Genomic DNA, 17103 nt, shown 5'->3' with positions numbered 1-17103 from the left:
AAAATAAGGGGAAGCAGATTTACAACTGAGTTGAGGAAAAACTTATTCACACAAAGGATTGAGTATCTGTGGAATTCCCTGCCCAGTGAAGCAGTTGAGGCTATCTCATGGAATGTTTTTTAAGGCAAGGATAGATAAAATTTCAGACAGTGAAGGAATTAAGGATTATAGTGAGCAGGCCTATACGTGGAGCTGAGTCCATGAAAAGATCAGCCATGATCTTATCGAGTGGAGCAGGCTCTCAGGGCCAGATGGCCCACTCCTGCTCCTAGTTCTTATGTTAATGCTGCACTGACAGAGGTGCTGTCTTTCAAATATCAATCCCAGGACTGTGTCTATGGTTACTGCCGATAATAGAACTCTTTGCCACCATTTTGAAGAGGGCCACGTGAATTCTCTGATGCCCAAATCATGACTCCAGCACGACTGAGCTCAGAACATCCCCTGCAGTACTTTACAGCCAATGAAATACTTTTTGAAGTACATTCACTGTTCTGATGCAGGAAATATGACAGCCAATTTGCAAACATTAAGATCCCACAAACAGCAATGTGATAAATGCCCAGATAATGTTGAAAGGCGTGTGGACCAGGAATATCAAAGTGTAATTCCCGATTATGACATTCCAACTGATTGTGGAGAGCATCACAGGAGACGAATGCATTGGAGAAGCTTGCAGACATCTGACCAGCAGAGCACAGAATCAGGAAGCCTGACCAATTTCTTATCCCTTTTGTACAAATGTAACCAGGAAGATCAGGACCCCAGAAAAAAACATCTTTATTAAATCCAACAAGAGAGTGTGAGAAAAGCAGACAAGTGATCAAAGTGAATGAGGGAATGTTCTTAGTTTGTTGCCTGTTGAAGGAATGAGAGTATACCCAATAGGACCCTGTAATGGCGTGCTCCAGACCTGGAATAGACTCTGCCAGTAATACAGGTAGGCTCAGAAAATCATCAAAACATGACTCTTACACAATTACCATTGTTCAAAATAAATCATTTCAAAAAATCAAGATTCACCATTGTTATTATTTTAGACAGTGTCTTAATTAAAAATCAGATAAAGCCTGCGATCTCATCAGAAAAACCTTACTCCAACTCTACAGAATCACACAAACACTGCAGCAGATTAAAGCTGAGCAGAGCAGGTCTCAGCCTCCGATGGGGAAGATGAAGTTGGAAAGGGGCTGCTGAAGCAGCCTCTAATCCTGGGTTCTGTTGATGCCCCTTAACCTTCTCCTGACCCCAGTGCTGAAAACAGGGAAGAGTGCCAGTGTCAGGAGGTCTTCATTTCCTGCTGGAAGAGGCTGTGAGGGAGGGTCAAGCGTGGGGTGTGGGGAGCAGGGTAGAGTTGGGCTGTGAACAGGGTGGTGATGGGGATGATTGTGTCCCTGTTATTGCGATCCTTCTGGGAGCAAGGGCTTAATAACACCATCACATACCTGTCCATTTTACTCTGACTATTTACTCCAAAGCTACACAGCTTTGAACAAATCCCAATTCTGGGCATTAAGCTGAACTGTTCCGCCTCTGCCCACAGTGCCTGACCTACACGTTTTTCAGATTCCCAGCACCTGCAGTATGTGGCTTTTGTGTTGCCACTCAGTCACAACACTACGTAAAGCCAAGAGCACAGCAATAAAAAAAAAATCACAAGCTTGCAGCCCCTTTAATTAGCACAGACAAAGTAGCCAAATATACAACACCCAGTGAGAAAAGGAATGTGAAAGTCTTATCACCAAAATACTGGATTAGTAAAAACATTAACCTCCACTCTCTTGGTCAGAAAGAGTCCAGCGATGGCCGAGTGTACCTACTTGAATCAAGTCCTATCCTGTGGCCTCAAACACACCGATTTCCCCAACATCTCATCCTCTGACCCCTGGCCAATTGGGAGTGGGGAAGTGGAAAAGAGGGAAGCGGGCAAGGGCTGGTAGTTGAGTGAGTGCAGCAGGGTAAAGGTAGAAGCGGGGATGACCCCTCTAGTGGTTATAGAGCCAGCACTTCAGAAATAAGAGAGAAAACTACCCTTGTTTCACCCAACACCCTGCCCCTCTCTGCTAAATGACAAGGAAAGCGAGGCACTGAGTAGATTTGGCTTGTGATTGGCGATTGAGAACAATATCTTCTTGATGCTGATCAGATGGACCAGCACATCTGGCAATCTGTGCGCTGACTAACCGCTCAGGAGCTCCACGTAATTGGCTGGGAACATCCCGAAACTACCGTCCACTGCGTAGCCTCGCCACCAACCCTCATCGATTTGCTCAATTCTGGTCAGGATATCATCCGGATCGAAGGATATCTCTGTTTCATCAGCTACAAGTTTCCAGCAGAGGAGTGGGGGTGGGGGGAAAGAGGGAGGATGGTGAGAGGAGACAGGGGGACAGAGAGAGAGAGAGAGAGAGAGAGGGAGAGATTAGCAGAACAGTTCCCACGCTGAAACAGCAGTTTTTTCCCCCCCTCATATTTCTCAATGGTAACAGACCGAGTTATTGGAATGAATTGGTTTCATTGAATTGCTCTGGAGTCTCTGCGAGGAAAACGAGAGGCATTTCCAAATTCCTCAATTATTATTTAAAAAACATCAGTGATGAGGATAATACTGTTAGCCAGTGTGTTGCAATCATTCCTCTGGGGTGGGCGGGAGGTTGTATGATGAAACTTGCAGGATTACATCCAATCTTGGTAACCTTTGTGCAAATTGCAACCTTGGCAAATAATTGCACCACTAAAACACCATCCACTGCTTCACAGCACCCAAATACTGCACTCAAGACAGTGATGATGTGGAGAAGCTGGCTTGGACTGGGGTGGGCACATTCAGTTGTCTCACAACACCAGGCTAAAGTGCACAAACTTTTGGAGCACTGCTCCTTCATCAGGTGAGTCACTCACCTAATGAAGGGGCAATGCTCTGAAAGCTCATGCTTCCAAATAAACTCGTTGGACTTAAAGCTGGTGTTGAGACAACTTGCCAAGACTGAGGTTGGAGGTTACAATCTCCCGCCACCACATTGGAACAGTGAGTCGGTGCTGGTCACACCACCATTATGCACCCATTCCCCTTTCCTGCTTACCAGCCATTGGTAGGGTGGAAATCACAATCATGATTCCAGGACTGCAGAAAGTGATGAAATCAAGAGATTTTATTCATGTCACACTTTATATCACTGAATACCACATATTCACTGTGACTACAGGTTTGGTGAATGCATCTTGTGTACAGATGCAGTGGCAAATGCAGCTTTAAGCTGATGAACGACAGCCATGAGTCCTGGTCACAAAGTGAAAAGTAGTGAGTAAAGACAGGAGATCTGAAACCTCAGTCCTTTCTACGCTGCATGACCTTTTATAGATGACAATACGTGACTTTTGGGGGTGCTTTACCACCAGAAGGAAACACGTTCACTCTCCCCGATTGCACACGAACCTTAGCTTGTCTATCCAATCACTGTGCCACCTCTAAGCCTGGAAAGCTTGATCAAAGCAGGCCTGATGGCAATTTTCCTGCTGGGAGCAAAGCCAGGCAAGAGGTCCCTCGTTCGCGTAAGCAGGATATGCAGCTTTGGCAGGCCTTTCCAGCATTCAGAAAACAGACTCATCAGTGGTTACCTCTGCTGCCTTACACACTAGGGACCTGGGTTTGATTCCCAGTTTGGATCACCATCTGGGTGAAGTCTGCACATTCACCCCATGTCTGCTTGGGTTTCCTCTGGGTGCTCCGGTTTCCTCCCACAGTCCATAGATGTGCTGGTTAGGTGGATTGGCCATGTTAAATTGCCCCCTCGTGTCAGGAGGCTTCACAGGGTAAATACATGGGGTTACAGGGATACGGCCTGGGTAGGATTTTTGTCAGTGCAGACTCGATGGGCCTCCTGCACTGAAGGGATTCTGTGATTCAATATCGAGGTCACACAGCTTAGGGCACAAAATGTTATTTCCCAAAATTGGTTTTTGTTATAAATGTTTTATGCCTGAAAATTTGGATCCAGTTTCTCATCCATAAGCCTTGAACTGAATATGAATGGATTCCAGCAGGCTTAAATACACAGGGATTAAAAATTGATATACGTACCAGCCTGGTAGTCATACAGTGCCCGGGCACAAAGTCCTTGGTATTCAGTATCCGCCACAGCTTGGTACATATTGGTGTCTTCAGTGACAGCCTGCTCCTCAAGGTCCTTAAAAGAGAGAAAGAGAGAGAGAGAAGGTAATAAATACAATTTAGAAATGATTCAAAAAAATGGCAGTTTGAGCATTTACCCAATTCCCTTTTCAAAGTTACAAGTGATACTGCATCCAACAGGTTCGGGGTCGGAAATTCCAGATAATATCTCAAACAAATTTAGAACTCTCATCTTCCATTGCTTCTGATCTTAAACCAGTGTCCAGGGTTCCCAACTCTCTTGCCCCTAGAAGCTGTTTCTTATGACCTATCAAAACCAGGACTATTCTGGCCTCTGCTTTTAAACATCCTCCTACCCTCCTTCATTTCAAGAACACTCCCAGCTTCTTAGCACAAACCAACTTCCTCATTGCTTCCAGTAAATCTGCAACCTCTCCACGGTCTAGGGTCCACAATTGAACACAATGCACCAAATTCCTTGAGCTAGTGGAAAATGACTGCTTCCAGTTACTCTGACCAATCCCTTGAATAAATTCAAAACCCTCCACTGATTCACACTCTAACCTCCTATGTTTGAACTCGTTCAGAGCATGATAACTCTTCAATGAAACCAGCAATGAACTGCGTTGGTCAACTCATGACAGACCACGGAAAAATTGTTAAACTTATAAAATTCTAACTGTGTTCAACAGGGTAGATTCAGAAGGAATGTTCCCCGTGGTGGAGGAGTCCAGAACTAGGGGTCATCGTTTGAGGATAAGGGGTAAACCTTTTAGAACTGAGGGGAGGAGAAATTTCTTCACCCAGTGGGTGGTTAATGTGTGGAATTCACTACCATAGAAAGTAGTTATAAAGTCAGAGGTTTACAGCATGGAAACAGGTCTTTCAGCCCAACTTGTACATGCTGTCCTTTAAATAAAACCCCTAAACTCATCCCAATTGCTCGCATTTGGCCCATATCCCTCTATACTCATTGTTCCCATGTAACTGTTTAAATACTTTTTGAAAGACAAAATTGTACCCACTTCGACTACCACCTCTGGCAGCTTGTCCCAGACACTCACCACCCTGTGTGAAAAAATTGCCCCTCTGGACACTTTGGTATCTCTCCCTTCTCACCTTAAAACTTATGCCCTCTAGTTTTAGACTCCCCTACCTTTGGGAAAAGATATGGACTACCTACCTTATCTATGCCCCTCATTATTTTATAGACCTCGATAAGGTCACCCCTCAGCCTCCTATGCTTCAGAGAAAAAAGTCCCAGTCTATCCAGCCTCTCCTTATAACTCAATCCATCAACTCCCAGTAGCATCCCAGTAAATCTTTTCTGCACTCTTTCTGGTTTAATAATATCCTTTCTATAATAGGGTGACCAGAACCGTACACAGTATTCCAAGTGTGGCCGTACCAATGTCTTGTACAACTTCAAAAACACATGCCAATTCCTGGGTTTCATTGATCAGAACATTGAACAAAGCAAGCCAAATGCCTTTTTCACCCCTCTGTCCACCTGTGACTCCGCTTTCAAGGAGCTGTGAACACGTACCCCTCGATCTCTTTATTGTGCAACTCTCCCCAACACGCTACCATTGAACCAAGGCAGGACTGAGTTAATCTACCAAAATGCATCACCTTGCATTTATCCAAATTAAACGCCATCTCCCATTCATCAGCCCACTGGCCCAATCGATCAAGCTGAGGCCAAAACGTTGTCCGATTTCAAGAATTTGGATTTTAAGGAGAAAATGCCATCTCCACACCCCCGCAACTTGCCTTGAAACAACGTAACCTCAAACATACCATTGTCCACAGCAAACTACCCAGCCTTCAGAACAGTGACCGTAACACCACACAACCCTGCCACAGCAACCGCTGCGAGACATGCCATATCATCGACACGGATGCCATCATCTCACTTGAGAACACCATTCACTAGGTACACAGTACATACGTGGCTAACATCGTCTACCTGCACAAAAGGATGCTGCAAGACATGGTGCATTGACGAGACCATGCTACAGCAGATGAACGGACACCATGCGACAGTCACCAGGCAGGAGCGTTCCTTTCCTGTCGAGGAATACTTCAGCAGTCAAAGGCATTCAGCCTCTGATCTTCAGGTAAGCGTTCTCCAAGGGGGCTATCAAGACAGGTCAACACAGAATGACCAAGCAGAAACTGATAGCCAATTTCCATGCATGAGTATAGCCTCAACAGGGATCTTAGGTTCATGTCACACTACATATAACCCCCATCATTTGGCATGGGTTTGCAAAATCCTACTAATTGTCCTGGCTTGAGACAATTCACACCTCTTTAATCTGTGCTTCATCGTCTCTCCACTCACATTGCCTGCACCAGTAAAGACTTGCATTCCAACAATTATCTTGCAATTGAGTCTATTGATGCCCTGTTTGTGAACCCAACTCCATTCATCTGATGAAGGAGCAGAACTCCAAAAATTTGTGATACCAAACAAACTTGTTGAACTTGAACCTGGTATTGTGTTGTCAGGCTTCTGACTGAGCCCACCCCTGTCCAACGCTGGCATCTCCACATCAAGAAGAAATTAGATATAGCTCTTGTGGCTAAAGTGATCAAGGGATATGGGGCTGGGGGGTCAGCATACTGAATTCAATGATCAGCCACGATCAAGATGAATGGCCTACTCCTGCAGCTAGTTTCTACGTGAGCTGCAAATAATAATTTGGTCTTGTGATGTGCACCCATGTTCGCTCAGATTCGTTACAGCTGCCTGGAGCTGGCACTCAGCCAATCCACTGAAATATCCAATTTCATTCTGGATCAAGCGGGAAATGATCTCTATCCAAAGCCCTGTCTTTCAGAGGGGTTGGCTAAGAAATGGTTCAGGTCAATCTCACCACCCTCTGTTCCTTTTTTAACAAAGCTTTTTTGAGAAGCATGGGCAGGTAGCATCTAGTTTGAGATGTGTTGCTAAGGCAGTGAATTACACATCCAGATCACCAATTACAAATGGAATCCTGAATGAATTTCCATGCATAGCTGATACCACTCATTGCCAGGCGCTAGGGTGCAGAGGCCTGGCTCTGATAAACTATCACAGACAAAATACTGCACATGCTGCAATTTGATACAAGAACCAATAATGCTGGAAAAACTCAGACGGTCTGGCAGCCTCTTCAGCGAGAGGAAACAGTTAATGCTTCAAATCATTCATCAGAAATAAAGAGCAGAAAATGTGTTTAATGTTAACCTGTAGCTGTGTAAGATTGCAACAAGATGTCATCTCAAGAACAAAAGACAAATGGCCTGGTGCAGGATGGAGAGGGTGTCATGGAGACAAAGATGACGAGGTTAAGGTGGAGGAGAAAGTTCACAGCCACAAGTTGTTAAATTCAACGTGGAGTCCTGGAGGCTGTAAAGTACTGAGTCAGCAGACGAGATGCTGCTTCTCCAGTTAGTGTTGGGCTTCACTGGAGCATTGCAGCAGGCCAATGAAAACACGTGCACATGAGCAAAATACTGAGTTAAAATGGCACGAAACAGCAAGGCTGCAAGGGGCGTGGGGGTTCATGCTTGCCAAGCATCTTCAGATGTTTTCTCTCCCCTCAGATGCTGCCAACCTGCTGAATTTTTCCAGCATTCCCTGATCTGTTAAACATGTGTGCACTCACCCCAAGGGAAAACCTGATGCAGACATGGGAGAGGAGCGTGTGCTGAGGCAGAGGTAAGTTTTGGAAGACACTCACCGCACTACAAGGCTCCTGGCTGTCTTGCTCTTGCACACGTTTCTCGGGGTCTTCGTAGATATCGTCCTGCTCTAATGTTTCAGAATGGTGGAACTGCCAGCTGTAACCTTCTTTACTCTCTGGCTTATCTGTGTGGTGTGTGGAGAGAAATAATCAACAATACAAATAGTTGGAAATAGAAACTGCAACACAACAGTGAAACAACTCAAACATGCATACACTCTCCTGAGATATCCCCTACCCCAAGGACACCACACCTAAACACTTGGAGGCCTTTCAAACAGTCTGACACTCAGGGACACAAGATTCTTTATCCCACAGGGATTTCATGGTAAGAATCAGTTTTGTGTTGGTCGAATGGGGCAAGCTCAAAAGCAAATGTATTCCGGGGAGTAAGTTTGCATCAATCCAAAACTGAGCCCTGCTTCAACACAAAGCACAAATCCTTCCACATGGATTTGCTGAGTTATTTATCCATGAACCCCACCAAGGCAAGGCACCACACCCATTCCCAAAACTGGTCACCCCACAAAAACTCCAGGCACACGAGCCTTGATCCCACTGCAGCAACTGAACAGCAAAGTGCCAGAAAATTTAACGTAACAGTCCAGTTATCGCACTGGAAAAGGGCATGAGCAGAGTCGTCTCACAGCAGTTTTGGGAGGTGGTGTTAAAACGGGATCAGCTTGTATTCATACAACGATTATAAAATGCTAATTATACCCCTAGCTGTGTCACAGGAGCAGGGACGGATGGACTCATTTTACCATCTCAGCTCAAAGACAACAGTGGACTGATAGACTCTGTTACTTTAAAACCAAGTGAAACTCCGCAGTAACCATCGCTTCAACATTACAAATATACACAGATAGAACCCAACTCACAATCATAGACATACCATTACACTCAGTCAGTTCATCTTGCTGTGGTTCGGTTTCCACCCTTTCTGGAGCATTCTGCAGAATCTCTGCTGAGGATTGCATGTAAACAAATCAGTTCTTGCGCATGACACCAATCACAAACTTTTTAAATACTGCACTGATAAAACAACAGCATGCTATTAAATAATTTCTGATCTTAACAGAAAACGAGGTTAAAGGTGTGGGAGTAATGAGGAAGCTGTTTAGTAATGCTCAGAACACAGCAATAAAGTTTCTGCAAACAAACACTGCAAATCCTGTCACTTTCAGCAAGGTTTCATTTATAAGTAACTTGTTTATTGTGCATTTATTACAACGTTGTCCAGATGCAAGGCACAGATTTGATAAGAATATTAATGTATCAAGTTATGTTGAAATTATACCAGCCTTGGTTCGATGAAACTTTAAACAGTGGCCTTTGTAGTATTTCAGATATGGAGTTGCTGTTTCCTGAGCATGATCCGAGAACAGAGATTGTACAGGCTATGCCATTTTCGCCAGTAGAGGATTGGACTGGGTGCGAGGGGAGGGCTGACTTGACAGAGATTATGGAACCATTTCATAGGGCAGACACAGAGAATGTTTTTCTATTTGTTGGAAAACTCAACCTCGATTGGCTAGAGATATAAGACTGTCAAATTCAGGACAAATGTCTTGAAACAGGGAATGGCAACAATGTCAAACTCATTACTGCAAAGGAGGAACTCAAGTGAATAGATGGATTAAAGAGGAAGCTATTTTAACTGAGGGAGGTAATGGGTGATAGGGTGAAAGGAATTGAGGGGGTGACACTTGTGAGCTATGCAGGTCAGTTGGATGTGATTTTCTGTAATAATTCTGTTTCCGCTCACGAGAATAATGGTGAACTGCAGCGTAATCCAGTTTACACGGTCCGGCAGGAGGGGTTGACTGACATGAGTCAGAGCTTCAAGGAACACCTTGTTAATGACATCCAATTTATCAGGATGGTGGTGAGAACCAGCTGAAAGGGCAGGTTTAGGAATCCAAAAGATTGTACTCTGATTGCCTGTCAGTCAACCCTATGACCTCGAGCTGGCCTCCCCCCACCCCCCACAACTCAAAACCTCCAAGTGGAAGCGCCAACCTTGTGGCATTGGCTGGGCTGCTGCACGAACTGGTGAAGGAGGGGGCTCTGGCTGGCTGCTCCGCGACTGCAGGAAGGGACTCCTGAGCTTGCCTGACAGAAGAAAGCAAAACAGAAGCAAGACACAAACATTAAGCAGCACTGTCATCAGGACAACACAAAGCATCACAGCAACAGATTCAAAAGCAGTTTATTCTGCAAACAACATGGCAAATTCATCACTTTCATTTATCTCCTTCCCAATTTTATTAACTTGGAAAAATGCATTTTCAGGGCTTGTCTTCAGTGTTTGTTGACAGACCTGTGATGATGTAATGATATGGAGATGCTGGCATTGGACTGGGGTAAACACACTAAGAAGTCTCACAACATCTGGTTCAAGTCCAACAGGTTTATTTGGTAGCAAATGTCACTAGCTTTCGGGGCTCTGCCCCTTCATCAGTTGAGTGGAGAGTTCTAATCACAAACAGGGCATATAAAGTCACACATTCTGTTTACAGAATACTGATTAGAGTGAGTCTTTACAGCTAAAGTCTTAAAGATGCAGACAATGTGAGTGGAGATAGTATTAAGAACAGGTTAAAGAGATGTGTATTGTCTCCAGACAGGACAGTTAGTGAGATTTTGCAAGCCCAGGCAAATCAAGGTGTGACAAACATTGTGACATAAACCCAAGATCCCAGTTAAGGCCGTCCTCATGTGCACGACACTTGGCCAATCTCTGCTCTGCAACATTGCACTGTGTGTCGTAAAGGTTGCCTTGGAGGACACTTACCCGAAGCTCAGAGGCCGAATTTCCACGACCGCTGAAGTCAACAGTCTTGCCTGGTGATTGTCGAGCTGAGTTCATTCATCCATTGTTGTCGCGTCTGCATGGTCTCCCCAGTGTACCAAGCCTCAGGATATCCTTTCCTGCACCATATCAGGTAGACAACATTGGCCGAGTTGCAAGAGTACGTACCCCGTATCTGGTGGATGATGTTTTCACACGAGATGATGGTATCCGTGTCGATGATCCGGCATGTCTTGCAGAGGTTGCTCTGGCAGTCTTGTGTGGTGACATGGTCACTATTCTCAAGGCTAGGTAGTTTGCTGCAGACAATGGTCTGTTTGAGGTTGTGTGGTTGTTTGAAGGCAAGAAGTGGGGTGTGGGGATGGCCTTGGCGAGACATTCATCTTCATCGATGACATGTTGAAGACTCGGGAAGATGCCGTAGTGTCTCCGCCCTGGGAAAGTACTGGACGACCAAGGGTACGCTGTCCACGGTGTCCTGTGTTTGTCGCCTGAGGAGGCCAGTACGCTTTTTCGCTGCGGCACGTTGGAACCGTTGATCAATGAGTTGAGCGCCATATCCTGTTCTTATGAGGGCATATTCAGTGTCTGGAAGTGTCTGTTGCAATAATCCTCATCCTGTGTATATGGAGGGCTTGTCCATAGGGATGGTTTCTTTAACACGTTTCGGGTGAAAGCTGGAGAAGTGGTGCATCGTGAAGTTATCCGCAGGCTTGTGGGACAGTGAGTTACTGAGGTGACCATCCTTAATGAAGATGCTTGTGTCCAAGAATGCAACTGATTCCAGAGAGTACTCTATGATGAGTCTGATGGTGGGATGGAACTTGTTGATGTCATCATGTACTTGTTTCAGTGATTGTTCACCACGAGTCCAAAAATGAAGAAAATGTCATTGATGTATCGAGTGCATAGCATCTGTTGAAGGTCCTGTGTGTTGAGGTCTTGTTTGAGACTGCGTACGAAGATGTTGGCATATTCAAGTGCAAATTTGGTCCCCACGGGGCTATTCCATGTGTCTGGATGAAGAACTGGTGGTTGAAGGTGAAGACATTGTAATACAGGATGAAGCAAATGAGTTGTAAAATTGCACCTGGAAACTGGCGGTTGTCGGCATTGAGTACTGAGGCAGTTGCAACAATCCATCGTCATGGGGAACGGTGGTGCAGAGTGCCAAAACATCCATTACGACAAGGAGTGCTCCTGGTTCAACTGCTCCACGTGTGCTGAGTTTCTACAGGAAGTCCGTAGTGTCACGACAAAAGCTGGGGGTTCTTTATACAATGCCCTCGACGGAGCCAGAGAGGTTCTCACACAGGGTCCCACTGCTCGAAACGATGGGATGGCCGGGTGTATTTGCCTTGCGTATCTTTGGGAGGCAGCAGAGATCTCCAACCCAGACAGTACGTGGAATGAGAGCACTGAGGGTGACCTGAAAGTCCGGATCAAATGTCTTGATCAGAGTACTGAGTTGACGGGTGTGTTCTTTGGTGAGATCCACAGCTAAGTGTCTGCAGCATTCCTCATTGTTCAATTGTCGTTCTCTTCCTGTTGGCGAACACTTCAGCTGTCACAGAAATTCGGCCTCTGATCTTCTGTTAAGCATTCAAGGTGGCCTTCACGACACACGACAGCGCAGAGTCACTGAGCACAGACTGATAGCCAAGTTCAGTACACCGGGATCCTGGGTTCATGTCACACTATTTGCAACCCTCATGACTTACCTGGGCTTGCAACATCTCACTTCCTCTCCTGTCTGGAGAGGATACACATCTATGCTTTAACCTATGCTTAATGCTATCTCCACTCACACTGTCAGCACCGTGAACACTTCGTCAGCTGTAAAGACCCACATTCTAATCAGCATTCTATAGACTGAGTGTGTGACCTTATGTGCCCTCTTTGTGATCAGAACTCCCCACTCACCTGACAGAGGAGCAGAACCCTGAAAGCTAGTGGTGTTTGCTACCAAATAAACCTGTTGGACTTGAACCAGATGTTGTGAAACTTCTTACTGATGATGATTAATGCAGGAATGCATCAGGTACAGCCTCAGAGCATGGATGTCACGAGCAAGGCGGTCATTTACTGCCTCATCCCTAAATGCCATTAGAAGGTGGCAGAGAACCATCTCTCTGAACCATTGCAGTTTGTACAGAAAAATTAACACCATGCTGTAATGTTAGAAATTCCAGGATATTGCTCAAGTGACAATGAAGGAATGAAGAAATATTTCTAAGTTGGGTTGTTGTGTAACTTGGAAGGGTTCACTTGCAAGTCTCAGCCATCAGTTAATACAAGGCCGGAATACAACACCCTGGAGCCAGAGTGCATGGGCTGGCTGTTGTTTCTGTCCTGTCCCTCCCCATGCAAGCTCATAACAAAAGCAAAACACACGATGATATGGCACAGCGAGCAAAATGAGAGCAGGCGCAGAGAGAGAAAAGAAGGGTTTTCCTGGCACCAACCGGAAAAGCTCGTTGCCAGGGACAAGAATGAAAAACAGGAAAATCAATCAGCAACCCATCATGACAGAACATAAGAAATAGGAGTAGGAGTAGGCCATCTAGCCCTTCGAGCCTGCCCCGCCATTCAATAAGATCATAGCTGATCTGTCGCGGCTCAGTTCCACATTCCTGCCCTCTCCCCATGACCCTTAATCCCCTCGCTTATCAAAAACCCATCAACCCACGTCTTAAAAATATTTAGCGAGGCAGCCTCCACCACTTCAACGGGCAGAGAATTCCAGAGATTCACCACCCTTTGAGTGAAGAAGTTCCTCCTCAACTCCGTTCTAAACCACTCCTCCTTTATCTTGAGACTGTGCCTCTCGTCCTACTGTCCTTTATGAGCGGGAAGAGCCTCGCCACCTCTATCCTATCCATCATTGTATATGTCTCAATGAGATCTCCCCTCATTCTTCTAAACTCTAACGAGTACAAGCCCAGTTTATTCAGCCTCTCCTCATAGTTCAACCCCCTCAACTCCAGTATCAGCCTAGTAAACCTCCTCTGCACTCCCTCCAAGGCCAAAATATCCTTGCGCAAGTGCAGCGACCAAAACTGCACACAGTACTCCAGCTGCGGCCTCACCAGTGCCCTGTACAGTTGCAGCAAGACCTCCCTACTTTTAAATTCAATCCCCCTCGCTATGAAGGACAGCATCCCATTCGCCTTCCTGACCACCTGCTGCACCTGCAGGCTGGGTTTTTGCGACTCGTGCACAAGGACCCCGAGGTCCCTCTGCACCGTCGCATGCTGCAGTTTTTCGCCACGTAAGTAACCATCCTTCCTACCAAAGTGGACAACTTCACACTTGCCAACATTAAATTCCATTTACCAGTTCCTGGCCCATTCGCCCAGCCTATCTAGATCCTTCTGCAGACTTTCCACACCCTCTGCACAATTTGCCGTTCCACCAATCTTGGTGTCATCAGCAAATTTCGACACCATACACTCGGTTCCCTCCTCCAGATCATCTATATAAATGGTAAATAGCTGAGGCCCCAGCACCAACCCCTGGGGCACTCCACTAGTCACCAACCGCCAATCCACAGGAAGCACCTAAGCTGCAACCACACCCTGCCTGGGATCCACAACTCTGGGCTGAGCCACCACTGCACAGTGTTTGAACTGAATCCCTTAATTCATTCACAAATCATCTGTGATAAGTTATGGGAGCTGGGAAATCCAAATCAAGGAGTTCAAAGTGATCAGGGCTGAGATTGATCAGATCAGAAGAAACTGTTTCCAATGAGGGAAAAACAGCCATGAGACAGCACAGCTGGTGTGCTAACCAAGGAATGACTGTCACCTCAATCCTACCTTTCGGACTGAATTCAAATGCCGACAAAGCCATTCCTAAGATGTGTGGGTTAGGTGGACTGGCCATACAAAATTCCCCTTTTGTGTCGGGGGACTAGCAGGGTAAATACATGGAGTTACGGGGATTGGGCCTGGGTGAGATTCCAGTCTGTGCAGACTCACTAGGCCAAATGCCCTCTTTCTACAGTGCAGATTCAACATAGCGATCTCTCTCAACAGACGGGTTTTCAAAGGATTCTGCAGGTGAATTAATTAATCTCAGGAGGGAAGGTCTTGTAACCCAAGGTGTTTGTTGCCAATGTATGTGCAAGCAACAGCCATTCCCTTTTAATCTTTACAGTGTTAGTCCAGGTTTCCACAGTGCCTGGGGCTCACATTGCATGTGCTTATTCTAGTAAACCACAGATCAGGAGATTAAATCCCATCCTAAGAAGTTGCAACATCAAATTCCATGGATCTAGTCTCTGATGACAGGGAAATGTGACAGGACAAGGAGCCAAGTAACTATGCAAGTCAGGCTGATTCATTCCAGTGTACTTATTTCTTCCTCAATGAATACATATCTCCATTCAGCAAGGTTGGCAAGTCAGCACATATCTTTTTACCTGCTAAGCCAATGGACGCTGTTTATTTAGATTGAGGGTTTTCAACAAGGTCTCACACACTATGTAAAATTAAAGCACATGGGATTGCAGGGAATGTCTTGAGATGGATAGAAAGGTGGTTAGCAGATAAGAAGCAAAAAATTGGCATGAATGGGTCTTTTTCTGATTAGCAGTCAGTGACTAGTGGGGTTCTGCAGGTATCTGTGGTAGAACCCCCACTGTTCACATTATATATTAATGATTTCGAAGAGGGAACTGAATGTATTATCTCCAAATCTGCTGATGATATAAAGTTGGGTGGGTAGGTGAGCCACAAAGAGGGCGCAGTAATGATTTGAATAGGCTGATTGTGTGGGCATCTGTACGGCAGACGCACAATAATGTGGATAAATGTGAGGTTATCCACTTTAGTAGCAATAACAGGAAGATAGATCATTACTTGAATGGGTGTAAATTGAGAGAGGTGGATACCAAGTCAGCAAGACTTTGGTATCTTCATGCATCAGTCGTTGACAGGAAGCGCGCAGGTACAGCAGGCAGTAAAAAAGGCAAATGATATGTTGGCCTTCGATAGCAAGGGAGTTTGAGTATAGGTATATCTCGACATATGCTTTGTTGCAATTGTATAGGTGCTGGTGAGGCCACACCTGGAGTATAGTGCGCAGTTTTGGTGCTCTTATCTGAGGGAGATGTCCTTGCTAGAGAGGGAGTACAGCGAAGGTTTACCAGGCTGACTTCTAGAATGGCAGGTCTGTCACTTGAGCAGAGACTAAGTCGGTTAGGATTATATTCATTGGAGTTCAGACAGAGGGGGAGGGGATCTCATACAAAGTTAAAATTCTAACATGGTTAGACAGGGTAGATTCACAAAGAACGTTCCTAATGGTGGGGGAGTCCACAACTAGGAGTCACAGTTTGAGGATAAGGGATAAACTTTTTAAAACTAAGGTAAGGAGAAATTTCTTCACCCAAAATGTACTGAATATGTGGAATTCACCCCCACAGAATGTAGTTGAGGCCAAAATGTTGTCTGATTTCAAGAAGAAATTAAGATATAGCTCTTGGGGCTAAATCAAGGGATATGGGGGTAAAGGGGGTTCAGGATCATGAATTTGAAGATCAGCCATCATTAAAATGAATGGTTGAGCAGGCTCAAAGGGCCCAATGGCCTCTTCTTGCTTCTAATTTCTAACTATCAGAGACAACAAACAGGCACATCGCTTACATTCAGTAGATTGGATGCAAACCGGCAGCAAACAGACGAGAGAACAGCAAATGCCACCCAAGTAGCTAAGCAAATTGGACTTAGCTGACTGAAGCTGCCTTCTGGGAGGGAAAAGCATTGAGAAAAGTCCTGGTTGTGGGCAGAAATAAGGAGAAAAGACAAGCTGAAGATGTTCCTGGTTCTGTTACCTGGCTGCATGCTTCCACTGGGTGAAGAGGAGTCCCCTGGCATGCCACGCTCACGCTCCTTGAACAGCTCCTTTGGATTTACTGACCTCTGGGAAATAATTGACGCAGCCTCCTGCAAAAAGATCAGCAACGAGTGGTGGAAACAAAGTCCTAGCGATTACTGATATACTTTAAACAAGCAGCATTCAATCTCCACAGCAGCAGATGGGACTCAGCTCAAAGCACCAACGTGTGCCTTGCCACACATCACTTAACATTCAAAGAAAAGCAACTGGCAATACTCAAGCTACTTTCTATGAAGCACCATTGTACCTTAATCACGGTAGATTTCTACCAATTTTACATGTTCCAGTGAACATGGGCCTGAGTCAAAAGTTTGAGGTTCGACTTCCATTCCAAACACGGACCAACATTATTTGTCAGGGCTGTGCTTAGAGGCTGCTACAGAGATAGACTCATGCTCAACAACAGTATTCCCCAACCAATACCATCACAAACAGATGAAGTGCCCAGCTGTTTTTGCTGTGTGTAAATTGACTGCCACATTTGCCTCCTTTATAGCAGTAACTCCATTTCAAGGCAC

General features: G+C 45.4%; 1 protein-coding gene across 4 annotated transcripts in view; it reads right to left on the bottom strand.

Annotated features, from left to right (window-relative positions):
- Positions 1–763: 763 nt before the first annotated feature.
- dbnlb (drebrin-like b) overlaps positions 764–17103 on the bottom strand; it is a 36460-nt gene continuing 20120 nt past the window's right edge. The window contains exons 10-15 of one of the 4 annotated variants that reach the window (XM_080216921.1): positions 16521–16632; positions 9889–9981; positions 8762–8833; positions 7864–7991; positions 4082–4187; positions 764–2322 (exon numbers count right to left, since the gene is read on the bottom strand). In XM_080216921.1, coding sequence (XP_080073047.1) covers positions 2180–2322; positions 4082–4187; positions 7864–7991; positions 8762–8833; positions 9889–9981; positions 16521–16632 — 654 coding nt within the window. In that variant the 3' untranslated portion in view covers positions 764–2179. The remainder of the gene's footprint in view (positions 2323–4081; positions 4188–7863; positions 7992–8761; positions 8834–9888; positions 9982–16520; positions 16633–17103) is intronic. The other 3 variants (XM_080216922.1, XM_080216923.1, XM_080216924.1) reach the window with 3 other exon arrangements.

The sequence above is a fragment of the Carcharhinus amblyrhynchos genome, chromosome 34 (genome assembly GCF_965287045.1).
Source record: "Carcharhinus amblyrhynchos chromosome 34, sCarAmb.v2.hapA, whole genome shotgun sequence".
Classification (NCBI taxonomy): domain Eukaryota; kingdom Metazoa; phylum Chordata; class Chondrichthyes; order Carcharhiniformes; family Carcharhinidae; genus Carcharhinus; species Carcharhinus amblyrhynchos.
The sequence above is the reverse complement of the archived record's forward strand: the minus strand, read 5'-3'. Positions and strand labels throughout refer to the sequence as shown.